General features: G+C 34.6%; 1 protein-coding gene across 6 annotated transcripts in view; it reads left to right on the top strand.

The window, feature by feature from the left end:
• The window catches only part of LOC125051143 (axin), a 79561-nt gene that overhangs the window by 50247 nt on the left and 1476 nt on the right, over window positions 1-27838 (top strand). For 2 of the 6 annotated variants that reach the window (XM_047651309.1, XM_047651310.1), the window contains exons 3-16: window positions 16541-16622; window positions 16932-17037; window positions 17582-17696; window positions 17776-17924; window positions 18469-18583; window positions 18877-19002; window positions 19346-19491; window positions 20646-20786; window positions 22027-22138; window positions 22881-23024; window positions 23614-23719; window positions 23892-24042; window positions 24907-25083; window positions 26180-26341. In XM_047651309.1, coding sequence (XP_047507265.1) covers window positions 16589-16622; window positions 16932-17037; window positions 17582-17696; window positions 17776-17924; window positions 18469-18583; window positions 18877-19002; window positions 19346-19491; window positions 20646-20786; window positions 22027-22138; window positions 22881-23024; window positions 23614-23719; window positions 23892-24042; window positions 24907-25083; window positions 26180-26341 — 1784 coding nt within the window. In that variant the 5' untranslated portion in view covers window positions 16541-16588. Of the gene's footprint in view, window positions 1-14532; window positions 14684-15349; window positions 15472-16540; window positions 16623-16931; window positions 17038-17581; window positions 17697-17775; window positions 17925-18468; window positions 18584-18876; window positions 19003-19345; window positions 19492-20645; window positions 20787-22026; window positions 22139-22880; window positions 23025-23613; window positions 23720-23891; window positions 24043-24906; window positions 25084-26179; window positions 26342-27838 lie in introns of those variants that run through there. The other 4 variants (XM_047651311.1, XM_047651308.1, XM_047651307.1 and 1 more) reach the window with 4 other exon arrangements.

Genomic DNA, 27838 nt, shown 5'->3' with positions numbered 1-27838 from the left:
AAATTAAGTGGGTATCGTGATTTGTATAAAATGTATACAAAATTACCTGTATATAAGAGCCATTTAAGTAGGTACATAAGAGTACATAAGTATTTTTATATATAACAGAGGGCAAACTTGGCTCACTTGATGTTAAGTGATACCCATGGATACTCAATGCCAGAGCGCTCGCGAGTGCGTTGCCGACCTTTTAAGAATTGGTACGCTCTTTTCTTGACCCTTGGAATACTTTTTAGCAATTGTGTCTTCATGATCACGCAGAAATACGACGTTGCATTTCATTTATTGAAATGATGTAAAAATACTGAATATAATAAACAAATTAAACTTTAATTGACTGATTATCGTACCAGTTTATTAGCCGCACGGAATCTTTCATTTAATTATCTCTATAGGTGGATTGTGTCTTAATAACAGTACGTTAGTTAGAAAATTGTATGCTTAGTTATCGACCAGCTTTTTAGGTTACTTACGTAGTATGGTGAAAATGTTGAATTATTTGAATCTTTACTATATAAGGTAACCAATAGTGGAAGCAATAGTAGTGCTTTGAACAATTGTATGTGCTGCAAGTAAAATATCCAGTCTGTTTTGATAGACAGGTGAGGTTCATTCGCCTAAGGCAATTGTCAACTACTGAAAAATAATTATTTGGTGTAGTTTTTAAAGTTGTATTGCCTTACAAAAAGTATAGTTACAAATGTAAAAATCCTACATACAAAAATCCGTCTAAAATCGATTAAGTTTTCAATATTGTTTTTCCCAATTGCGGTAGACAGCTGTCCTACCTGCCATTCGATCTATCGGGCCTTGAATTGAAATGTCCCGCCGCAAAGTTTGACAAGTGGTTAGACGAGATGGAATACTATTTTCTATTTAGTCATTTAAATACCTATTTTCGTCTATGTAGATTTTAAAAGTACGAACGAATTAATTTTTCCTATTGTAGTATAATAAACTAGAGCAGAGTTGGCCTAGTGGCTTCAGCGTGCGACTCTCATCCTTGAGATCGTAGGTTCAATACCCGGCTGTGAATTAATGGACTTTATTTCTGTGTGCATTTAGTTTTCGCTTGAACGGTGAAGGAAAACATCGTGAGGAAATCGACATGTATTAGACCTCAAAAGTCGACAGCATGTGTCATTTTGATTGAAAAATGATCATGAAACAGATTCAGAAATCTGAGGCCCAGAACCTAAACAGGTTGTAGCGCCACTGGTTTATTATTTATTTATAAGTAGGTTATAATAAACTGTAAAATAATTAAAATATACCAATGGCGCTACAACCTTTTAGGTCTGGGCTTCAGATTACTTTATTTGTTTCGAGATCATTTGTAATAGGCAGGTGATCAACCTTCTGTGCCTGACACACCCCGTCGATCTTGTTTTTTTTAATGAGGTAAAAATGCCCTTACGCAGGCTCGCGCCACCGATGTCGAGCTTGACGCGGCGACTATGGGGCTTGGTCTACATTCAAACCCATTAAAACACCTCAGCATTCCAGAGCGCCAGACATTCAACCCAAACGTTAAAACGACTAGGCTAACACTGCTCATTATAATGTTACTGTAAATAATTAATTACTTTATTATTTAATTTTGCATAATATGTCAATCTATCGGTACTCCCTTTCGTATGTTGGCTACATAAGAGAACCGTTTTAGAAACTCTAAATTAACTGATCAAAGACATCAGTACTAAAAAATCGTTTAAAATTCAGTACAAAAAAAATTGTCGCAAGTCATTGTATGCTAATGTCAGTTGCAGACGTCATTGTCTCACAAGATGAAGTCGGGATTGTTCCTGGAGCCTCGGGGATTCCGTATCTCATTCCACGGATGATTTGTTTACCTGGCAACGAGACAGGTTTAATCAGGCCTGCAATTGAAAAAACAAAGCCGGGATTGAATGATTGCCCGCAGCTGAATTTAGCTTTTGGTTATCTTGATTACTGCGCCGTTTCATTTATATTATCCCCTACTTATGCTTATTTGTGGTGATTAAACGTCCGAAGATACTCCTTGTCTGCTAGCTGATTCTCACTTTTTTGGCGGGGGAATAAAGAGTTTAATTTTTTTTTTAAATGTATTAGAGTTTTAAACATAAACTATATGTAATGTAGTTTAATTTCTATACTCGTATTACGTACGTTTGCGTATGCAACTAAGATACAACTCTAGATATACAGTATGTATAACGCGGTAGACCCTGACGGCGTTGTAGGGGGTCTCGTAAAACCGTTTTTTTTAACAATTCAAAAACTAGCAACACGAATTTAAAGTTAAAGTTTAATTTTATAACAACACCATTGCAACAGGTGCAAAGGTACGCAAAACTAATTATGGGCTTGAAAAATGATTATAAATTTCACACTACAGAAATATAACTAGAGAATGTCCGTGTTATAGGGGAGGAAATACCGCGTTATATGGGGGACTACGTACAAGAATAAACTTGTGACAAAGTCTTATGTTATTTATATCATATTATGCTCCTCAAGAAACATAGTAGGAAAGGATAATTGGTTTAATACTTTAAGACATATTTAAAAAATATACTCATTTCTATCTTTAAAACATCCGTTTTTAAGTAATATGAAACGCGGAGGTTACTTGATTTCATTTATGATGCTCCTAAATATACTTGTATAAACTTGAATAATTGCATTAAAAAAATAAAGCTAATATGTGCCCCAATCAAATACCAATAAGATTTATTTTTGTTGGAATCAAAGGTGCCACTGGACAGCACAATTCAGTGAAGTCCCATTAGCATTAGCCGATTGAATGTAACCTTTTATTCACGTTCAGTAGCCTATTAGCGTCGTGACATGTCGACTCGCACGTCCGAACTGTTAGGCGTGTTAGGGTCGCCAGTGTGAGTGCTGAATGATCTGTATTTGATAAACTGGTTCGTGATTTTCCCCTAATACATACGTACATTCGATACAATATATTTCGTAGATGATATATAATATGTTATATATATCATTGGTCTTAGTTTATAAGATTTTAATCTGTTCGATGTCTTGGTGGACAGAAGAACTGTGTCCAGTTTATGTTTCCACCACAGTATTTTAATCTTCTCAGTTTTTCTGATTTAATATAATTTTTTTTGTAAATAATAACGTAAGAATGTGACATGTGTTCGTGAATGTGAAGGTTTTAATATCATCATTAATTGTATATAAATTGTCTTGTGTAGTTTTCTGTAATTTGATTTTTTTCTTTGATTAGTAATTGTTTTCTTTTTTGTAATGTTTGTGTTGTAATAGGTTATAATCTCTATATATATATGTATGTCATGTTTGCCTTTAAGTGCTTGTCACACTAAAAATTGTATTTTGTGTTTGTTTTTAGTTTTTACCAATGTGCCAGTGTGCCGAGCGTTGGCAATCTTTTTCTCAATAAAAAAAAATTGTGTGTCTGACTCGTGATTCTATGGTCTATGTCAAAAACTTTTTTATTTACATGTCCAGAAGAAATTACGCTTAGCTATTGTTAACTATACATATAATTTATTCTCTTTAATTTCAAACTAAATTATTGTTTTTATAAGTTATATATATTATGTGTCGCGAAAAATGTAACAAAATTTAAAATGAATGATTTTGTCTGACAACCCTGTAGGACTTGCCCTACAGTGGACCGTCCCGCCACGTGACACGTTCACGCCATTGTATCTACGGGCATTTACAGGCTTCGGTAGTCTGCTCCTGACGGGTGCTTTTATTTGAATTTTCTTCAATTCACCCTTCCTCGGGGCTTGGACACGTGAGCGAAAGATTTATCGTTGCGAAATAATACACGTTTTCTTTAGAATCGTTGAATATTTTATGTGATGGTTTTTTTATGAAAAACAGTCTGATTTAGTTCCGATGGTATATATACATATAAAGAATAGTTTCTTCACTCTAAACGGAGGATCCTCGACCAGTCGAACTATTATATTATACTATTATATCCTTAGCCGGAATAACTTCGTTAGTGCGTTGCAGGGTATGACGTCATCGCAGTTATTGTTGGAATGTAGGTGTTACTACAATGTAGTAGCCAAAACATCGGCTTACTCAATCGAACCCAATATCCGTGGGACCAAACCTTTGACTTAAATAATTGCGGCCACAGAAACCAAAGTTCAAGACCGCAAATGGCGCACGTGTATTTCTTAATCTGACGTTAACTAATCGGCCATAAAATTTAATATCTGAGTTGACTGAGAAATCCTATAAATTTTAAGCAGAATGTCACATGACGGCTCTTAAAGAATTTGCAAGATATTTCTGAATATGAAATTCAATGAAAATTTAATATTGCATTGGTCAAGATGTCCCCTTGAAAATGCGAGGTTCGTGTGGTGGAAAATATTCTTGATATGCGTGACTCGGTACGAATTTATAAGTTATAGAATTCCATCAGAACATATACGTACTACACGTATTTAGACGTACAGTAATTTATTTATTTATTATTAAACAAAACAGATACATCTCTATAAAATAAAAAAATAAATAGAAAACATACAATAACACATTGGATATATCCACAAAAAGTTTCACTGATTAAAATAAGATACAAAGAAAAACATGACAGCAGAATGTTAGCTAAGTAGAAAATACAACAAAATATATAAATCAGGACAACGACAAACATACTAGTAGATATAATAAAGAAGAAAGATACAAGACAATAATAGTCCCTCCTATAATACTGTACATTGCGCTGTAGGAGTAATCTCGAAAAACGCGCCCCATATAACGCGTAATGTACAAATAATTCACGTTTAACTTTTCTCGTTAAACGGGATTTAAATCGAATATTAAGAAAAGCTACAACGTGTGAAACCCTCACGTTATATGGGGGAATATCTGTGTTAACCGAAGTAGTAAAATCGCGTAATATGAAAATGCGTTATAAGAGTACGTTATAAGGGCGATTACTACGTGTTTTTTGTTTGTTGTTATAGTAAAAACATGTATAGTATTTAGTCTGTTTTCTTTATATTAGTATCTTTTTTATAATATACTAGTGACTCGGCCAAGCGTTGCTGTGGCTAAGATTCTTGATGTATTACATAGTAGTAAACTATTCATGGGAAACGGCAAGAGAACACCAGTCCACCATGCTTTTTTGGTGGTTATGCCATTAAGTTGTAGCTTATGTGAAATGTTGGTACTTTCAACACAGCGCCATCTGTTACAATTGTTACTGTCAAATAATAAACAAATAATTTGGAAAACAAAAATCCGGGTATAAATTAGGATGTAATCTATCCTATCTTTTAACTTAGATCAAACTGCACACGGTGTGCAAATTTGATTGTAATCGGTTAAGTAGTTTAGGAGTCCATAGCGGACAAACAACATGACACGAACATTATGACACGAGAAGGCTAAGCTAGCTGGCATCTTCAAAACCAATATCGTTTTCATTAAATATATACATGGAAGGAGCTTGTCGTTGATATAGTTAGTGCTAACAAACAAAATTAACGGTTAATTAATACAGAATGCGCGTGCTTCGCGAAATAGTCACGTAATTACGCCTATCGTAATTTTGTTACGTCTTGAACCTTTGTTTATACAATTACCACAATACCTTTGACTATGTCTTGCGACATGGTAACATTAAACCCATATATTCTATAAATTGTCAATTTATTGAGGAAGACTTATAAGCTTCATAAGGTCACGTTTCAATGCGTATGCGACCGTGGAACATAGTTACATATGTCTTTATAATTGAGTGGTGATTGATGAGTCTTGGTGGAAAGATACGTTTGATAAGGCAAGATTATTACGTTCAGTCGCACGGCTGGATATTTAAAGTCTTTTGCAATAAAAACGGGCACCTTAGGTAATTTACGTTTTAAGATCGATTTTAGTGAATTTAATTAAATTGACTAACGTCTGTATCGTGTGAATTAATACGCGTGAAGTGGAAATATTTTTTCGACAAGTCGGCAATAAAGAAATAAGGATATTTTTACTTTTTTTAAAATGTAATAACAAATGTAAAAACCTAATGTGTGACCTCCTCTTGCTAAAATCACAGCTTGAATCCTTCTATGGTAAGCGTTTCATGATATTTTTAAAAACGTTTTAAGAAATACGTTACTTAGATTTTCTACCTTGATTGGAATTCCTCCGAGTGTTTTTTGCTGCCGGATTGCGTCTAAGTATTAAAAAAACATATTTAAAATTTTGTGTAATCTATTGAAATGCTTACATTTTCTTCTTTTCTATTGGTTATTAGAGATGTGGAATTCTGTATTAAAAAAACGATTTTACCTACCTTTTTTGAACGATATTTCTGCTCTTTCATTACGTTTTCTTTATTACGGAAAGTTTTTTTTATTAGGGTACAAATAACAAAAAATTGGTATAACTGTCATCATTATTTTAACTAATTTGACTTAGGGACAAGAAAAGAGAGTACCTATTCTTACAAGACTGACAACGCGAGCGCTCTGACATTAGCCCGTTCTATAAAACCAAACAAAAACGATAGACATCAATAATATTGTTAAGTAGGTACCTCGTATCTTTTAAAACTCTATAATAGTTTGAATGGATACAGAAACTATTACATACAACACACACAATTACATACATATGTTAGGTAAATTACCTATGTAACGATGTGTATATAGGTATGACTGGTTAAAAGTAATTAGTATAGTGAGGAGCGGAATGAACGGTCGCCGATCTGCGGCAGGCAACTCAAATAAATTATCTCCCTTTGAGAGTCGGATTCTTTGATCACAGCCAAATCAATTTCGAGCTATCAAACGCTTCGTTAAGTGATAGTTCAATTGACAATTTTATTGTTTACTCTATTATTTTTGGTTTTTTATTTTTTAGCTATTGCCTATTTGACTTGCTTGGCTCTTGGGTAGTGAAAGGGTGTAGACAATTACTAACCCATAGACGTTGTCAGCACTGTGGAGCTTTTTGTTTCTGTGGCGGAAATATCCAAAAACAAAAGACGTGATAATTTTTTACTTTAAACCAATTAAATTTGGCCAGTTATTTGCTGAGACGTAAAAGTACCTACTTTGTTTTATTTATTTATAGGATCTAAGCTAAATTTTACCAAAAATTATTATGAAAATAAATATTATTGCAATTGAAAATAATTAAAAACTCCTTGCTTATTATTGAGCTTATCTAAGTAGGTACATTTTAACGCATAGACTACTATAACCCCATACTCTTAGCAAATAGTTCTATATACATATTATGTTGATAATAAATATTTGACCACCAATTGTGATAATATCGTAAACATTATATTCACGACTACGCGTATCTAAATTAATTGTAACTACGAATCGTACCTTATTCATAAAAAAAATCACTTTTTTAACCAAAGTTCTCTTTTGTCTCTTGCTGTCCAATTGTGTGTACGCTGTGATGAGACAGATAAGTATGACCAGATTTTTTTCCTAATAAGGGGCCATCCATAAAGTACGTCACACGTTAATGGGGAGGGAGGGTACCACCGAAGTGTGACATCGTGTGACAAGGGGCATGGGGGGGTCAATACTTTTGTGTCGTCACATGTTAAAATTTTAAATACTAAAACCATTGATATACAAAAAACAAAAGATGCACAGTCTCGAATAAAAGTAACGCTCGAAAGTGTCCCGAAACACTATTTCTGTCTCTTTCTATAAGTTACAAGCATATATTATTGCAAAATCAACCTTACGCGAATTGTTTAAAGTTGTTATTACAACGATTATTTTTAAATACATACATAAATTTAAAAAATGTGTGACGTCACATCAAGAGGGGGTTATAAAAATGTGACAACCTGTGACAAGGACGGGGGGAGGGGTTCAAAAGTCCTAAAATTCGTGTGACGTACTTTATGGATGGCTCCTAAGACGGTTAGATTTAACAATATCACATTGTTTCAAATAAAATGTTTCCTTATATTGTATATGGAACGCGAAAAGACTAGAAAAAAATGAGATATACATATTATATGACGTAGTTAGCTGGCCGAGTCCGTGTAGGTAGAGCTGTTGACCAGCTGTTGACAGGGCGAGTACACATATCATTATGTTGGTTAATATTCTCTTTGAGGCGGAGAGCTTGTCAAACAAACTTGAATATTATCTAAGGCCGCCGCTACACAGGCGCTAATGTCTTCTGTCATTTGGAGAAATTACAATTTGTGCCTTTGACCCGATACGCAGTAATGTAATCAATTCTAGAGCGGTTTTGATCTCGGTTAACGATATTAATTTTATCATTTCAAAGGTCTAGGTGAAATTCTAATTAAAAATCACATACAAAGATTGAAATGAAAATTGTTACCAAAGACATTTGATAACGATTTTGATTATGCGTAGTCATGTACTTTTAAAAGAACTGTAGGCAAATGTAAATAAGCTATTTTTTTTTTATTAACTAGCGGCCCGTCCCGGCTTCGCACGGGTGGACATTTATTTTTTAAACATTATTTGTAGATATTGATATGTTCTTTAATATTGTGGAATATTTTTTGTTCTATCATCAATAGTTTTCGCAGCGCATGTGATGAATTATATTTTATAGGCATTTTTTTTACACCTTGGGTAACATTGTTGTAGTTTTAGTAGGGATCCTATATTAATCAGTGATAATGTAGCCTTCAAATGGTGATACAATATTTAAAATCGCCCCAGTACTTTTTGAGCTAGTACGTTACAAACATACTTACATACAAATCTCTCCGCTTTATAATATTTATTATTAATTCTTTTTAATTAATTATTATCTTTAGTAAAAATCTAATAAATGTTGAAATTTGGTAAAGTTTCACGTTAAGTAGATTTTAATCACTTTTTATCTAAAATCCTTTTATCTCTATCATATTAGAACCGGGAATAGTTTTATTTTGAATGCTAATTCGTCAAAGGTCCCCGTTCTTTGTGTGGACTTGCTAATCACTGCGGCGTGTCGAGCTTTGTCAATTTATCTCATCTTAATAAATGGAGCTTTGTCGAACTGTTTAATTTTATTAGGGGGTCTTTTGATTAATTTTATTTGACGATTATGAAGATAAAAACATAAAATAACTATTATAAAAGTTTATCTTCCTTTATTGTACCAGGCACTTACGGAATAATCTGGCTATCTTGTTGACTATGGTGTATGTACTCCTCACACCATAAACAAAACCGAATCCATATTTTTTTTTTTTAAATGAAAATTTGTCAAAATTTGTCCTATATGAAGGGTACAGGACAGGACAGGTTGCAGTCTGTGTATCATCAAGAAAAGAGCTTGCTTGGACGGATATAAGCGTCGATGTGGATAAAGTCAATTATTTATTCATATAGGTAACTCAATGTACACTTAAGAACGTCAAAAAAGAAATATACGTTAAATGCTTCTAATTTTACATTTACTGCCAGTCCTCAAATCGAAGGGCGTAGAAAGGAAGAGAAGTACTGGCAACAAACTCCGCCACTCTTTTTAATCGCCAATTTTTTGTTTTACACAACGTTTGCAAGCTGCAACCATTACACCATGATACTTTATAATATCAATTGGAAATCCTATTTAAAAAATGGGAACTGCCGCGGATCATGGCTAGTTTTATAATAATTCTCGTAAAGCCAGCTCCGGCTGAGGTTATGCCGGCGATGCTAATTCGTCAAAGGACGCTCGCCCTTTGTGCCAACTCGCTAATGACCACGCCGCGTTTAACGGACAAAATTACTTTCTAGCTTATTTCACCTATTGCTGATATGTTTATTGATGTCCGGATTCCATAGAGAGGACTGGACCCACTGGAAAGGTATAGGACGACAAAACAAATGATGAACAGATGACGTAATAGCGGGGATGATTGTTGCTCAAGACAAAGAGAAATGGAAAAATATGGAGGAGGCTTTTACTCTAAAAGCGGCTATACAAATACTACAACACTAACAAAACTAACCTTTTTAGAACCTCTACTAACACAACGAATTTTATTAAGAAATGTAAACTAAACAAGTAATGTGTGGATTAATTAATAAAGCTTTAATAATAATAATCAATAGAAAGTGGTAGGACCCCATGCGTTTCTAACTCCTGTGTTTCTAACTCCTGTATTTAAAGAGTCTGTTCTAGTGAAAATACAAACAACTCAATATAAATGATGCCACTAGGAAGTCATCAGCGTGTCTGACAGTTCAGACAATAATTGAATGACTGCTGTCATCCGTCCAACTTTATTTGGCTTTCATCATGGATGAATGATTATGTCCATACAATAAACATATCACATATAACGTCGTACCTATAACATTAAACTCTATTGATTATATACACGTAAAATCGTTTATTATGATATATTTGTGATCAATATTTATCTTACTGAGAGCAAGAAGAAACATATGTTTCTAAGGAACATTCAGATCGCGTACGTTCGATACACAATCGTAGAGCGATATCGCGACACGTACGGGCGGTATTGTCCAAAGCTCAGTATCAGCTCAAAGGACGCCGACAAAGCGCGGCACCGTTGCGGACGGCATTAGCGGCCCGAACCACCCCCGCGCAGGGTTGACTGCTACAAAGCTTTGTGATCAACGTTTTTACCCGAGCTGAAGGGTTATGATTTGGTATTAAACACAACGTGTCTCCTTTATCAAACAACTTGTTATTTGGTCGTCTGCACTATATATATATAGTCTACGGTTCGTAGGGCGGTAACGATAGGTTCTGACTAATTAATTTTTTGATTTGAAGTATGTGTTATGTTAAGCGAGTGTTTATTACTTTAACAACATGTAATATACTTTATAATAATTTATAATACGAGGCGACCCTACTACATATTATGTATATGTTATTTGTACAATGTCAAAATTATTAAACCCAAATTGAGCCTGCAATCACGATCGTAAAAAGGTTTTAATAATAGAAGAATAAAATAAATGAAGATAAAGATGGTAAATGGGCGCTCTTACTGCCAAAAGAAGTTTATTCTAGACAACTTAAGGTAAGGAGGGAGCTTGTAGTATATTGTTTATCAGAATGCCAAATCGTAAAATGACTGCTTCACGACTGATTTGAGCGCGATCGCCGCTTTGAAAACCGCTGTGAGAGTTCGAAAACAGAGTTAAAGAATCGCAAGGCTGATGTAAAAATTACAAACAGAAAAAATACAACGCAATACGGAACTTAAAACTTAACTAATTACATGAAAAGTAAAAAATAACCAATGGTTATCTATACAATATTGTTAATTGTTTCTTAAATGTATAATTACGAAATGTAAAAGAATTGGCATTGTATTCGTGAGATTTTTGGTGTTATAAAATAGGGATAGCCATAATGTTAGTTATTGTTGTTTTGTTGTTATGTAGTTTTTTAACGGTCAGTATACAAATTATAGATTTTTACTACACTGGTCCCAGTTGTTTTCTATTTACCACTGGCTCACGGGCTCTTTTCAATAAAATGTGTTCTTTAGTTACTTAGCTTTCATGTGGCGTAGCTAAAGTGGTAACTAATCTCGTAATTAAAAAACAATTCAGAACGCCAAACGACGATGTAAAAATGTAAGCATTTAAAAGCCGTCGTTTTTATTGTTTGTTTTGAAATTATCGAATAAAATTTTCCATCTTGAGTAGTGTCCAAAGCTACGGTGTCAGCGTTCAAAGGGCGCCGACAAAGCGCCGCGCGTTGGCCCACATCCACCCCCCCTTTAGGGGTGACACTTGCGGGCTTTTTTCTTTCAAATTAATATCTCTTTGTGGAATCTCTCTAAGCACTTCATACCTTATTATTTGTACTTTGTAATAACTAATAAATTGTCTTGTATTCATTTTCAGTGAAATATAAATAAAGTAAATAAATTAATTATAAAGCTTAAAATTGTACAGAATTTTATCGAACGAAATGAATGTATTGGTAGACTAGTTATAGCCTATTTAAAGTAATTTTTACATGACTAAAACATGTTATATCAGACCATATGATGCTTCAATTAAAATTGATTGATTGCGATCTTAAGATAATTATTTATTTATTTATTGAAGTTTACCACATCATACATAATGTTATATTTATAGTACATGTTTCAAGTTATATTTTCTAAAATATATCACAATTGTGGTAAACATAAATGTTTTAAAAAATAAATGTAATAAAAACATTACACTTCCAGTTTTAGATTTTACTTATAATTTAAAAGCAAAAAAAATCCAGCGTATTAGGTATGAGATATTCTTAGGCTGATTGATCAGCCCACTACCGAAAATATATATGTATTTTTGTTTCTATTAATAATAGTCCCATAGATTCCATGTGTGATGGGCAACCCTACATCCACCCCCAGCTCAAAGTGAGTGTGTTACTCTTTAACCTGAGCGATTTGCGACCGGCTAAACTTACCACTCCGCTAAATAAAGTTAAAAGGCTCCTCGAGCTTTGTCTCGGCGCGCCTTTGATGTGCCGCCGTACCCCCTCCCCCCAGTTCCCCCCCTCAGCCCTCGCAAACAGTTCACCGCAGAAACTATTGGCTTTAATGCCTTACATACGATTGATTAGCAAGAGGTATTTCGTAGGAGCACCGATCAAAGTGCCCTCTTGTCCGTGAGGGTCTGAACGACCCCCTTAACTCTGGATTTACGATTGATTGTTACGATATTGTTATACAGGTTAATGACCCAATTAACCGGTAAAAGTTTGGCGATAGCGTTGGAGAAATGTACCATTTCTCGATAGATATTGAGATAATGAAGAAACGACGTGTAATACGAATCAGCACATACGGACGTCAAGGCAAAATACAAAATACCATCCGTATCACCTCGACGTCCGTCGTTCCACAACAGAGCGTTTTCTAAGGCAGTTTTTGCCGCGCACCACCACTATGTGGAACCAGCTGCCCACAGAAGTATTTCCGAACCAATTCGACTTAGGGTCCTTCAAGAAAAGAGCGTACCAATTCTTGAAAGGCCGGCAACGCACTTGCGAGCCTTCTGGAATTGTGAGTGTCCATGGACGGCGGTATCACTTAACATCAGGTGAGCTTCCTGCCCGTTTGCCTCCTATTACATAAAAAAAAAAAAAAAAAAAAAGACTACAATGGTACATTTAGGTATCTCAATTCGTGCGCACGCACACACGCGCTTCACTCATACACTACAGATATTGTAACAGCAACTTAAAGTGCCATCATATGGGCGATTATCATGGCTACTTTGATTTTGGATGCCGCGCTTCAATGACTTGGTGCTTTGACCAAACCATTGTCTACGGTTCTTCAACCAAGACGTGCGTTTGCGGTCAGGTTCTACCTGCCAGCAACAGCAACTTATTAGCTATTATTCAACCCTACAGTATCCCTGGCTGTGGGAATTATATAATTACCAACATAAATAAACCGACCACCTCTCTCGCTACGCAAACACATAGGTATTAATTAATTGTAATAATTCACAGTATACACAACCCTAACAATAAAACGCAATACGAATTATCAATAAACCCGAACAGCGAATGCAAATTGAAATAGTATTTCATTGCAAACCAATGATTGAAAAGCAATCGATATTTTAATCGAGTGATTGAACGTTGGGAGGATGGGGTATGGGGTGATAGCGCGACCGGCGACAGGTATTAAAAGGAATGTCCGAATGTCCGGATAATGCGACGATGGAAATTCAATTAGCGTAATAACAGGAGGTCCATTAACGCAATCAAAGAAGGTTTTGCGCGTCAAAGGGTCTAGGGTTAATGAAGCGATAGTGTTGCTAATGCAATGATTGGAAATAGGGATTAAGGATAGAAGAGATTTTTAAACGTAATTTGTGTTATTGTTAACTTCTTAATGCGTCTTGTTGTTAATTTTAATATGCCATAATAAATTTCAAAATACTATTGATATCGTAAAGCAAACTTAATAAGCGTATTTTAATTAAAGCCTCACTTGGAACCAAATATATTGCTGGATTTAGGCGGGCCACAGGGACAAACAATCGTTTGATTTCTCACTAGTCAAACATCCCTTTGATATTATATCTACGTTTTACAAAGACGTGTTTGATTACATATATCTCTTAATTCAATATAAAACTACATCTAGACTAATGTTATTGAAAAACGGTGGAAACAATAGGTGTTATAAAAATTTGTTTTAATATAAACTGTTAATTAAGCTTCCTTTCAGCAAAATCAATCTAATTCCACTATTGCTTACTCAAAGCACTCCAACAATATATAATACCTAGAGCGCATCGAACCGTCGCCGTTAATTTTTTTTGGGTTTTAAATCTATGGTGGTCAAAATTATATTTTGTAAAAAATTGTCACTTAAAAACTTAATGCATAATACATACTTTTCTCAATTATTTTATCTCATTAATTAGTTTAAGCGCCATCTAGTGTCGTGTAAAAGTTCCCTAAATTATGCAAGCGTAAACCTGTTTTGCATAAAACTCAAATAATTGACAATAGAGGGCAGCTATCACAAACTATTGAGAGCTTTGCTGTTCCATGATCTGTCAAACGTCAAATTGTCGCCGACTCGGCGGATATCAAATGTCAAAATCGTGTCGCTGCCCGATGCTGTATACAAAACCGTAGCAGACCAAGCTAATTTATTATTTATTTCCTAGAAACTTTTCGATTAAACCTGCGTTTTGTTCTTCCTTTAGTGCTCAGCTATCTATAAGCGAATACTTCGTATGTAAGTGTTTTCATTTTGGTATTATGTTTCACTCAATATACTTCATGTAAACATCCCTTCCGGGTTAGCGAACATTTGAATGTTTTAAACTACGAAAGTGTAGTAATACACTTCGCTCTCGTTTAAAGCTCACAGCGTCTGATCGCGCCTGTAGCTTGTTATCAAGATTTTAAACTTTGGAGATTGGTAGAAGGTGATTTTATGACTTTTTGTCTTTGTTTACAACTTGTATCCCGTTTTATGCCCGTCATCCACAATAAAAATCATATTCATTAACTTACTAGGAGTCCTCTATTGCTTCGTTTTTGGGTCTATTGTCTAAAAGGATAGTTTTATGTTTTTACAAGGAGTGTGTGGAGTATATTAATATTTTTGTTAATTTCTTAATTCCAGGTGTTTTACTTTAAAACAATTACTAATTACTAATATTCAAACTCTGCTGAATACATACATACAAAAAAAAAATGCTTTCTTGATTGCTTGGTTTTTATGTTAATACACTGTTTGTAGTTAAAGTTATTGAAATATTGATTTCATATTAATGATCCCTATCATAACCATATTAATAACTATAGCAAGGGTTTCAGGCATCGAGGAACCCTATTGTGTAACTCGAAGAGCATCTGACACGGTATTCTTCACTCGGAGCTTGACAGTGCATTGCGCAGTTGTGCCGCACCAAAATATATTTGAAAAAAATATTAATATAACATTTCATATTATTCAGTTATAATTCTATTAACCGGTGTAGTACCTACAGTGTATTGTTTGTGCATACAATGAGTATGGTAAGGGATCAAAATTTTTTGTTGCTTTGTTAATTTTTTCTTTATGTTTATTGAACTGTGAAGTTATGATTATGATTTGTTATGACAGGATCTTATTATGAATTATCCCTTGATGGATAAATGGCTGGCATCTGTATTGATGATGTTGAAAAAATTTATTCGGCGGACCAAAATTGATTTTAAAACTGTGATTTATGAAATTTGATAGCTTTTGTAAAGGAGTGAGCATAATGTAATAATGGTAGTTGTATTTTCTAGTCTGTTGTGTGCTAATAGAGTGTAATATGGGTTCAAATAGTTATCATTATTTGTATTCCATAAATTTTGCCCGACTCCGATCGATGATGTAGACTCTTGACTTTCAACCGCTGCCATAATTTTGTTGCCCTCTCTTTCATACATACTTAAATCAAATGTAATGCCATGATCTCTATTGTATACCATATTGATTTTTTGGGTTGGATGTTTAGTTTTCCTCGGTCGGGGCATTATTGTTTGTGACACGGGGATTATAATATTTTTGCTTTGAATGCTTATTATGGGCACTGAGTATTAATATCAATAGCAAAATAAGTTTAATAGTTTTTATGGATGTATTTATGTTGATGAAATTTCATGAAAACAAAGTTTTATAAAACAGTTACAGTTTTCATCATGAAAATTAACAATAGAGATACAGATAATTTACTTGGTGGAATGGAAAGTGTAGCATTTATTTTGTTTAGTAATTTTCGCAGCTAGTATGTTTTCCTCTAAGGATAATAATATTGTGCTGGCATTTTTAAAACTTTGCACCGCGATGTTGTGCGCCATTTTTTTATAACATAATGGCCGCGCCTCGAGACGAATCATGGATGTAGTCGTTCTAGCTTGGCATTATACTTTATTGTAACAACTAAGACTTAAAGAAAACTCATAAAAGCATTTAATGAAAATCAGGCACATTTTACGTTTTTAACTTTTAGATTTAATACAATTTAAATAGTATTAAAGCAAAATCTTTAAAATAATCGCGAAATAATAAAAATTACTTGCATATGATTATAATCAATTGTATATTGATTTGCAGGTGGTATCTCGCCATGCAGAGTGCGGGTGGGAGCAGGGCCTGTGCGCCATGAGCCATACTCCTGGAGGCGGCCACCCGCAAGGTAACGTAATTTTTAATAGACAAGCATAGGTGGAACCATAAACTTTTGTGGGACCGCAATCATATGGCTTATTAATGATTTTATTTAGTGGGTGGCGTGTTTTTGTATGTGTATATTTTGCTGAAAATACGTTAAAGCTTTAAGGGGTTACTCACAAATATGTAACATATCAAGTGAATTTTTCTATATATCTATGTTCGTAATTAGTATTTGCTGCTTAGACCCAAAAATCGATGCTTGAGCACAAAACTTGGCTAAAAGAAAATGATAGCGTCTTATTTAATTAAATAAACTTGTGTCTATTTTCAGGTTGGGAGCACAAGCTTGCAGACCGGTCGTCGCTGCCGCCAGCACCGGGGGAGGAGAAAACAAAATCTCAATCCAAACATGTGTTCACACAGCCCCATATCCCTAAGTGAGTAAATTGTTATTAAATATTAATTTTTTTCGTAAATATAAATCAATAACTTATTTGGACATTAATTATAAACAAAAAGCTTTTAGGTATCCTGCTATTCAATTATTTAAATAGTTTTACCTACATCAAATATATTGTAATGCTCTTGTTATACATTAATTCTAAAGTAATTTATTTCACGTAGTTTGAGAACATCCTAAGAATTTCACTGGTTTTGCATAAACTGTCACTTCAATGTAATAGACGAAGAACGCCCGTGCGCATATGCCACAGTTAATTTTATATACTATTCCCTACACCGACGCAACCATCCCACTTCGGACGGATGTTCTCCGTAAATTCATAGACAACAGAATGAGTTAAATTAGCAATCATGGCAATGTTAAGATTCTTAAGAACGTTTATATTTCATTAAAATATGTATATAGAATTTAATATTAAAAGCTAACACAGTCGTCCCTAACTTTAGGTTTTTTTTAGGAATAGATTTCATCTTTTATCATCTAGCGTCACATTGATACATTATATCGTAATGTTGTAGAACGAGCGCTATGTGGTGGCGCGAAGAGACGGAAGGTTCGTCGGGCAGCAGCGCACGCTCGCCCGCCTCACCTCCCTATGTACGTTGGGCTAGAGCCCTGCATTTCCTGCTCGAGGTATGTACAACAATATATAACAAGAGGTAAAACTGAATATATGTTATTTGAAATTGAAACGAATGGTTGAATTGTATAGGATGCAGAGGGCGTGCGTCTGTTCCGTAAGTTCGTGTGCGGAGCCGGCGGATTGCACGTCGATCGGCTCAACTTTTACTTCGCCGTACACGGCTTGCGACAGGAGACCGAACCGTCCAAGATCCGGCAAGTCGTGTCGGCTATATACAAGTGAGTATTTTAAGACAATGTTTAACGCGCAATAGTTGTTGGCCTAGTGGCTTCAGCGTGCGACTCTTATACATGAGGTCGTATATCGATGGCGTGTGTCAGGCACTGGAGGCTGATCACCTACTCGTCTATTAGATTTAAAAATGATCATGAATCATATTCAGAAATCTGATGCCATGACCTAAAAAGAGGTTGTAGCGCCACTGCATTTAATTTTTTAACGCGCAATAAACTATAAACTTAATTTCTAAACTATTACTCATAACGGCCAATATTTAACATAAGCAGGCTCTCTTGCTCATTTATTTAACGAGACTGATTAAATGTTTACTTTATGATCCATCTATGTACTTCAAATAACATATTTTTATGGGAGTTGTTTGTTCATATTTATTTTTGTCATATTTCTTGATATTTAAATCAATAATTAAGATTGAAACTGTACCGCGGTTTTGTTGACAGCTTTAAAATGAATCAAGAGAATAATATATTAAGTTAATGATATATTATTTAAATAAAACCTAATTATAAAAATTAAAAATAGATTCCTGCGGAAGTCTCAGCTAACGATGCCGGAAGCGCTGAAGTCGCAGGTGAAGCAGGCGCTCAAAGATGGCGCATCCATCGAGAAGACTATCTTCGATGAAATGGAGCAAGAGGTACACATGCTTCTAATCTCTATACACTTTTTGTGCCTTTGCAAATAAAAATAATTGTTATATTATGCAAAAATCTATTCCTCTTTCAAGGATCCTATAGTCGATTTCTTGATAACTAGAATACAACGTTCTTCGATAATATGACCGCTTATTTTATTAAAAAATTATAAATATAAATATAGTCATGAAATTTTTATTTAACTTTATAAAGTGTTAACAAAGTTTAAAGTTTTGTATTTAAGAAGAAGTTCACCAGAATAAAGAAATAAAAAATATTGAATTTTGTGTGTCAGGTGACGCGCGCCATAACTGAAACGACGTACCAATCGTTCCTCCGTTCGGAGGCTTACGTCTCGTACGTGAGTGCGGCCACGCAGCCTCTTTCCTCGCCTGACGCTTCGCCACCTCAACATAGAGAGGTAACTATGCTCTGATTATTATATTTATAAAAGAGTTTTTTCTTTTCTACAACATTTCTTATATTGTGTTTCTGGACCTGATTTATAATGATACACACCTATGCCTACCCGTGTGTGATTGTTGATCTAAATTTCTAGTAGTCGAATGCAGAGTATATAAAATCAGTATATTTATAGTTAAGTATATAATCAATACATAAACGCAATGTATGATAATAGACAAAGATCAAGGCATTATAAAAAAAAGTAAACCAAAACACATATAAATTTTTTTGTAAGTACTGTATATTTAAATTAAAATACCCCTATACAAGAGCAAAGCAAATAAGAAATCTTTTGACAGATGTCAGTATGCGGCCTGGCAACATTGCACGAAGGGCAGGAGTTGTCAGGCGCGAGTGCGAACACGAGCTCGAGTACGAGCGCACGTCTCACTCACGACGCACTGCTCGCGACTCAGTCGCGGAGACTCCACTCGGACGTCGCACCGTCAGTATACAGCCCTTCATGCTCCTTAGCTAATATTCGCATGCCTCATGCTATTGTGCTTGACGATATTTTTTGACAGCATTTGAAAAAAATGTTTTTTACATAAATTAAATTAATCGATAATTAAAAAAAAATATTTGATACATGATTATATTTTACAAGATGTACAATATAATCAATAGAAATTATTTAATTTTAATCAGGTAAATTTAAGCTTATTTTGTGGTAAAGAAACTCCTTCTTCGATCATACATTCTTGAAATAGAAAATTATTAATATTATCCTCAAGCACAATTTAGCAAGTAGATCCTGTAATAGAACAACTGTAATACAATAATAATTGTAGTACATTGAGAGTTTTTGACAATTTACTATTTTTTAGATATTTTATTCGCTTGGCGTAGCGTCAATACATATTAGGTCTAGATATATTTTTGTTTAGTTTCCAAATTTTTATCCACATTGACGTGTACTTTAGCTGAACGCTATCGTGTGAATTTTTGTTGAGAGAATACACTAAAAATCATACAAATCCTGCCAGTGTTAAAATAAAATAATAAAAGTTTGAAGTTAAAGTCGGCTGGTGCTTAGCGCTAAGTTTCGATTCTTAGGGTAAGATCACTGCCGTATGTCAAAATCCAACACGTTTTCGACAAATGAAAGTTAAACTTAGCATTGTGGTCTGAGTCTTACCCTTAAATTTGTTTTTGCTTCTAAAGTAATATTCGTTTTAGTTGTAAGATTTTAGTGTCTTCTCGAAATAAGACCCCCGTCCTATTTAATTTTACAGCCAGCATGTAGTTAATGCTAATTACTTTATTTTCTCCCAGCAGCTTGATTGATTTTGTATGTTTTGCCCCCATGTTTGTCCCCGCTGCATGTTTGCTGTCCCGACGACGCTGTTACATTCACTGCATTACTGCTGTTACCGCCCAATCCTCATCATCCTTTAATAAACTGTTCTTTGAACACAATAATAATAAAATTCAAAACATATTCCATATATTATGTTTCCTAAACACATTTTTCACTAACACTACGTTTTATATTTTCATAAAAATTTTCTTACATTTTTCCCGTTAATATTTTCTCTTGTATGTATTCCCGCAATCTGTTATCCCCTTTCCCTACCCCTTGGCACATATCGGTAACAGTCACCGTCACAAGCGGTCAGTGTACAGCGCTCACGTGTCGTACGCGGGTTATACGCCGACGTCGCGTCAGGACTCAGAACGGGGCAGCCTTAGCAGCGGACGTACCGATAGTGATGCTGTCTCGCTTTCCGGCAGTAGCGTGTAAGTAGGATAGATAATTTACTTTCCAGTGAGGCCGCTCCACAAGGATCCTGAAGTTGTAGGAACACGATTTGCCAAAACAATGGGGTTTTTATGATGTTATCATCAAAAATATGTACAAATTCACCTACATAAGTCTAAAGTATATTTATTTATGTGTTTATAATGCTTTACAATATGAAAGATACAGAAAAAATATTATATTAAAACACAGAATATAACAAAATTAGAAGAAAAAAACACTGACCGTAAAATCAAAAATCAATTAGATTATAATTAAATTACATATTTTTATAATTACTGTAATGTAATTCTACCTTGAAACTACATCTTTATTTCATGTTAATAATAAAGTAATTTATTTTATAAACGGTTGTAGGGCACTTAACACACTAAAACATCTACCTTCTCATTATATTTTCTCGAACTAAAAATTTTTTATACGTAATCAAAAATCAACGTAGGTAACGTAGACAAGTTCGACTCTACGGATCGTTCTAAAGTCTAAACTAAGGTAAGATATATTGTAGTTTTAGTTTTATTAGTAGGCTGTACCCCTTGCTTTTTATTTAAATTTTCATTAGCACCACATTAAAATACATAATATGTTTCTTTTGTTTGGTAATTTTATTAGTAATCTATATTTTTAATATATTATAAATAAGACGATATACAGATAGTGCAATCTACGATGACGCGCCCCACTATTCCTTCTAACATCTATATGTGTGCAAGCTTCCGTTATCGGTACACACGCATAGGCATGTGAAGACTAATCAGGAGAGAGTGTCATGGTCAAAGTGAAAGATGCTCTACTTCAATTTTATATTCTTTAACCGACTACAAGGATAGGGTTCTCCATCGAGCATCAGCGAGTTTTTCTGCATAATTTTTACTTGCTTCTTTTAAGAGAAATAATTTCACATGCCTAAAATTAAAAAAAAACATTTAATCGTTTTACTTACTTTTAAAGTTAAAATGAAGTCTTCTTTTAGTAAAATTTGCTTTTATCAAAATTAAATTACTTTCCTTTGCTTATTTAATTTGTTTAAGTAACTATAAACTTCTAAACAATAATGTACATACCTGGCTTTTAAGTACAACACGCTGAGATATTCTGACGCTCAGAACAAACTCCCCGCACCTCGCAATCCCCTCAACCAAAAAGTGGTGGGGCGCGTCTTCTTGAATTGCACTATCTATACGATGATTTCTATAAATAAAAATACGACAATTACAGGGATGGTATGTCAGTGCGCGGCCCCAGAGATAGCCGGGAGTCGCGGCATCGGCAGCGCTTGTACGGAATGGACAGACAGGCCGTCATTAACAAGGAACAGGATACTGCAATGGTGAATTTTTAACTTACATCCTTCATACAACGTAACTCCTACTTATCCTCCAACAAGTCTTCATTTCAGTCAACCTACATCAGGTCAAAGATTACATCATTGTTAAGTTCGGAGGCGGTTGTTGTTAATATGTTCAGATATACCTATGTTAAATGAAACACTTTGTTTGAAGTTGGGTAACAACTGACTTTAATTTAAAACATGAGCTTATAACTAAGATAACATTACGGGTAGTGTGGGGTTGCGACGCTGGATTAACAAAAAAACTAACTTGACTTAATGAAGAGTTCGTAAATCTAAGTGACACTTATGTATCGGAAACGAGAATGTTAAATTACAATTTATGAGTGTGGTATAAACTAAAGGGCTCATTTTGGCTTCAAGTGTGCGATTGCTTACATTTTGTTTACGCTTCTAATTATTAGCTAAAATATATATAATATATATATGTCACTTAACTAATGTTAGGTTACATAACTCCTGTAATGTAACAACTCCAACAATATACAACTCATTCATTCCTTTATCATCATAGTTTAACGGTGTTAAGTTCTATATGTATCTTCTTATAGTGCAATCTCCTTACGAAGGTTGGCGATCATTATGGCTAGTTTAATTATTGATGCCGCGCTTCTAAACAAATTACATTGCATTCTTACATTTTTTCTTATTAAAATGTTGTGTGTTTTTATGTAAAATAGTGTGAAATTGACTGATTTATAATTATTTTTGTTTTGTCCAGATGATCCCCCGTACCCAACGAGTCCAGTCTGAACAATTACGAGTTCTGCCACCGGCTGAATTTGCTCCGCTTCTGATTGAGAAATTAGAAAGAGTGAGAAGAGATCGAGAAAACAAGGAGAGACTGGAACGGAGATTAGCTGAGGTAATATGATTTATTTTATTAGAGTTTAGTTCTAAATTGTTGCGAAAATATCGATGGCCTGACCCTTAAGTAATGAGTTGTAACTCCCAATTTTGAATATCAATTCTGGTAAATTAAAAAAAAAACTGTATTTGAAATACTAGTTGTTAATATTTATTTATATCTCTAATAACATAATATTATAGATGTTAGAGCAGTGTTGGCCTAGTGGCTTCAGCGTGCGACTCTTATCCCTGAGGTCGTAGGTTCGATCCCCGGCTGTGCACCAATGGGGACTTTCTTTGTATGTGCGCATTTAACATTCGCTCAAACGGTGAAAGAAAACATCGTGAGGAAACCGGCTTGCCTTAGACCCAAAAAGTCAACGGCGTGCGTCAGGCATTGAAGGCTTATCACCTACTTGCCTATTAGATTACCAAATGATCATGAAACAGATACAGAAATCTGAGGCCCAGACCTAAAAAGGTTATAGCGCCATTGATTTATTTTTTAATAATATAATTCACAAGACTAACAAAAATAAGGAGTAAATATCTCAATTATTTCAGACTACTTTTTATAGATTTTTAATGTATTTCTGTATGATCAGGGTGAGGGTGACGAGACCTCATCTCAAGTGCTTCCACCACAGTTAGTTGCTGCTGCCATTCGGGAGAAGCTCCAGCCAGATGACGACAACGATCAGGATATTCTTGGTGAGTATAATACTTATTATCGTTATTTATTTGTCCAAAATGTTATCGGAAAACAAAACAAAAATACTCCAAGTATCATCAAAATCGGTTCAGTAGTTTTTGAGATGTGTAATTCTGGTTTCCATGTTTATTCTATAAAAAACTCTAAAACACTCTGGTATGGCAATTGTAGATCAGCACGTATCCCGAGTATGGTCCGAGCGCACTCCGGGTGGATCTCCTCCTGGTGGAAGACGAGCGCGGAGACACAATCGACGAGCTCCTTCCTGTCTCTCTGCTGATTCGGGCCATTATGATGAACCGCCGCATCTTGCTACACGCAGGTCAGTTTAATTTGTAATTTATTTGAGCTATTACATAATTGACAAACAAATGGGTGGCAGTTTTGTTAGATGTTAAGTTTTGTTATAGATTTTATTAGTATAGAAAAAAAATAATCATAACGTTAAATTCCATTTGGGTCTTCTCCAGAACTTTCCATTGGCATCTATTCTTGACTCCATAGCCAAAGCCAAGGCATAGCCAAAAACATTTAAATTACTTACCTATTAAAAGTATTAAATCTAAGAACCGCTTATTTTCGACTAGCATTCACACTTGTAACGAAAAAGTTACATTCACTTACAGGAAATTTATTTTCGTTATTATCGGACCATGTTTCCTTAGAAAAATATGAAGAAAGTGACTTTATCGCTAGGAAAAGAAACAAGAAAACACGTTTACATTTGATCATATAAACAAACACTTTCCATGACAGAAAATAGAGCAACACAAAATAGTCTGCGCGGGTGGTGGGGTGTCTCTTAACGCCCTGAAAATGCCGTTTCATTACCGATTCGCGGATAAATTTTCTGATTCTTATTAAAGTTTATTAAGTAATAACAATGATGGCACTTCAGAACACATTTAACACAATAAATCTTTTTATAAAAAATTATATTCATGTGTTGGAGAATCGACTGTATGCATAAGTATTTTCCTCGAATTTGAGGTCCATTGCGTCGTTGTGACGGCAAATGATATGGTATTATCGTAAGATTAGTTCGTTTTTAAATTTCTTTGAACAACTTTTTCTTTTTTCATTAATACATTATAATATCGGGTTTATTTTTATTCATTATAAGCTGCAACAGATAAAAAACTAACTAACAGACAATAAATACAACTTAAAAAAATATATATTTCAGATCGTTCTCGAAGAAAACGGTGACAGAGCTGACAGACAGTGGCGTGTCGGTGGTAAGCGAGGGTGGCGTGAGTGGGCTCAGTGCTGCCAGTGAGCCCCGGATCCTTCTCTGGATCGCTGAAGGGGAAAGGGGGGAACGGAGGGCAACTTCGGCTGATAGACATCGCCGGCAAACACGGTAAGTTTTATAAAATAAATCTTATGTGTTTATGACATATATATTTATATTATTATATAGTATAGTCTTTTATTAACATAACTTTTACACATTTAAAGAAAACACTATGTAACATATTAAAAGTGTTATATTATTATTCACATGTATTGAATTTATTTATTTAAGAATATTGTACTAGAATAAAGGCGGAAACATACTACCAAAACGCGACGCTACACCACGCCATCCGACGCATGTCAGTACTTATCAATCCCATATATTTAATATGATCAGATGCACATAGACAACACGCCATGTGATCACACGCGGTAACATCCAATGGAATTGTATCGGCGTGTTGTGGATGTTGTGATGATGACGTCATGCGTAGTCTTTCGAGTTTTTGACACGAATGTCAATTTATATACTTAGATATTTTTGGAGTTATTTGGCGTAATGAACGACAAACAATTAATTGAGTTGGTGAAACAATATTCTGTTTTATATGACATGAGATTACCTCAATACAAGGACAAAAACAGCTAATCAATTCAGTTTATTATAAAAATATAATAAAAAAACTAAGTACAATACACATACAATTTTTTATTTCAATTAAAAAAGACATCTGGGAAATTTATTTCTTAAAAATAACATCATCCAGGTGTGCACCATTGCGCTGCAAACATTCCTCGAATCGGAACCTCAAATTGGTAAAAACTTGCTGGCACATTGCGCGGGGAATAAATCAGCTAAATGACTTCTGAATTTGCAAGCGTGTCGTGGTGTCGCGTGTTGGTAATGTGCACGATGGACATCGGGTCTCGACACGACACGACACGTCGCGTTTTAGTAGTATGTTTCCGCCTTAAGTGTCGCCACCGACTTCATTTTTTTACACATGGATTTTTTCTTTAAAACGGCTACAAATTTTTTTTTCGATATCTCTACCTTTCTATAAGCTTTACCTATTCTGTTCTGAAAGAAGATACTTTTTATGTGTCTAGGTCCGTGATTTATTAAGTTTATGTGAAAAAAATACATATATTTAAAACATTTCCATAGCTGTAGGTAAAGGTTCTCACAAATATTAAGCTAATGAATGCTATACCCGCAGCGGCGGCGGCAGCAAGAGCAGCAGCACCAGTGGGGGCGTGGAGCAGACCGTGGTGGTGGCCCACTTCTTGGACGAGAGCGTGCCTTACCGCTTCAAAGTGCCCGCTTGCCCTCTCACACTCAAGACCTTCAAGGAGTATCTGCCGCGAAAGGGGAATTACAGGTACCTCACTCCTACCATTATTTTTACTTATGTATTTTTTAATTCAGGCAAGCTATTTATAAATATTAACAAGGTTATACTCCTTCACAATTCACGTAATTATTTTTAATGACTTAAGATGTCATGTGGAACATGGTGTAATGGTTGCAGCTCCTAACAAACGTTGTGTAAAAAAAACATGGCGATTAAATAGAGTGGCGAAGAGTTTATTGCCAGTTCTTCTCTTCCATTCTACTCCCTTGATTTGAAAACTGGCACTAAATCTAAAGTTAGAAAAAAGCATTTTATATACATTTCCTTTTTTGAGATTCATAAAATATGTACATTGTGAAAAAAAAAATTGCTGACAACTTGTCAAAATATATTTTACAATATGGCAAAAAAAAATTATTTTGTACATTTAGCCTTATCTTTATATTTATTTAATTTCGCTTGTCATATCCACATATGAAAGGAACGAAAGCATTTTATAATTTAATTGTATTATTTTTATAACATCTTCAATTATATTATTACAAAACAATTAGTGTACCACACAGAACGGTTCGGTGGCCGTCGATACGCAATTTTATACTAAAATAATAAGTCCTGAGTACATACCTCATTTCGATATATCCGGAACAAGAAAGTACACAATTGTCAGGTGTAAGGATATGGAGAAATTATATTAGTTTGGGAACAATAGGAGAGGAACGGCTGATAACCCACTTTGCCTTGCCTTACAATAGTCACAAAACACACTACACAATTATAAAATTGAGGACGTAATTACAAAAAAATATAATTGGCAAAAATGCGTCTAACACAATCCGAGTGAAACAAAGCAGTATGTCGATAAAAAATGTGACGATCGGCCGAAATAAAATATTTTACATTGCTCATCAAAATTTATAAAACTAAAATTATGCATTTCAAACAATTAGAATAAACAATCCTTATTTTGTGGTTCAAATAAAAATCTTATCAACTCATTTAAATAAAACACTTACAAACAAAACGCAATATGTCTAGCAGACTCAAAGAACACATTGCAGACATAAAACATAGACGACACACAAAATCAGCAGTCTGTGAACACATACTAGATAGGCCTAATCACTATAGTGCTTTTCATGAAAGAAGTCCCGCGGCGATTTTTGGAACTAAATTTGACAGGTCGGCAATGTTGTCATTCGTCGATGTTATGAAGTTCGTTTGTTGTGGTAGATTTTTGTGAATTTTTAACTAGCTTAGTGCATTTTAAAGATTGATTACAATGCCAACAGTTGTAAAAAGTTCGGCTCGAGAAATGATATTAAAGGTGAAAGAGTTCTGTGAAGCGGAACATAAGAATCAAGGTGTTTTAATACCACTAAACAATGTTCGGAAGAGAGTTGGCGCCATAACGGGTACTTTTTAGAGTTGCCATTTAATAATTTTTTGCTGTATTGATGGGACTTTTATGATATAAATTCGTTTTTGAGACAAAATTGAATAAATACATAACGTGATGAAACT

This window comes from Pieris napi, chromosome 7 (genome assembly GCF_905475465.1).
Source record: "Pieris napi chromosome 7, ilPieNapi1.2, whole genome shotgun sequence".
Classification (NCBI taxonomy): Eukaryota; Metazoa; Arthropoda; class Insecta; order Lepidoptera; family Pieridae; genus Pieris; species Pieris napi.
Note: the sequence above shows the minus strand (reverse complement) of the source record. Positions and strands in the feature narration are given on the sequence as shown.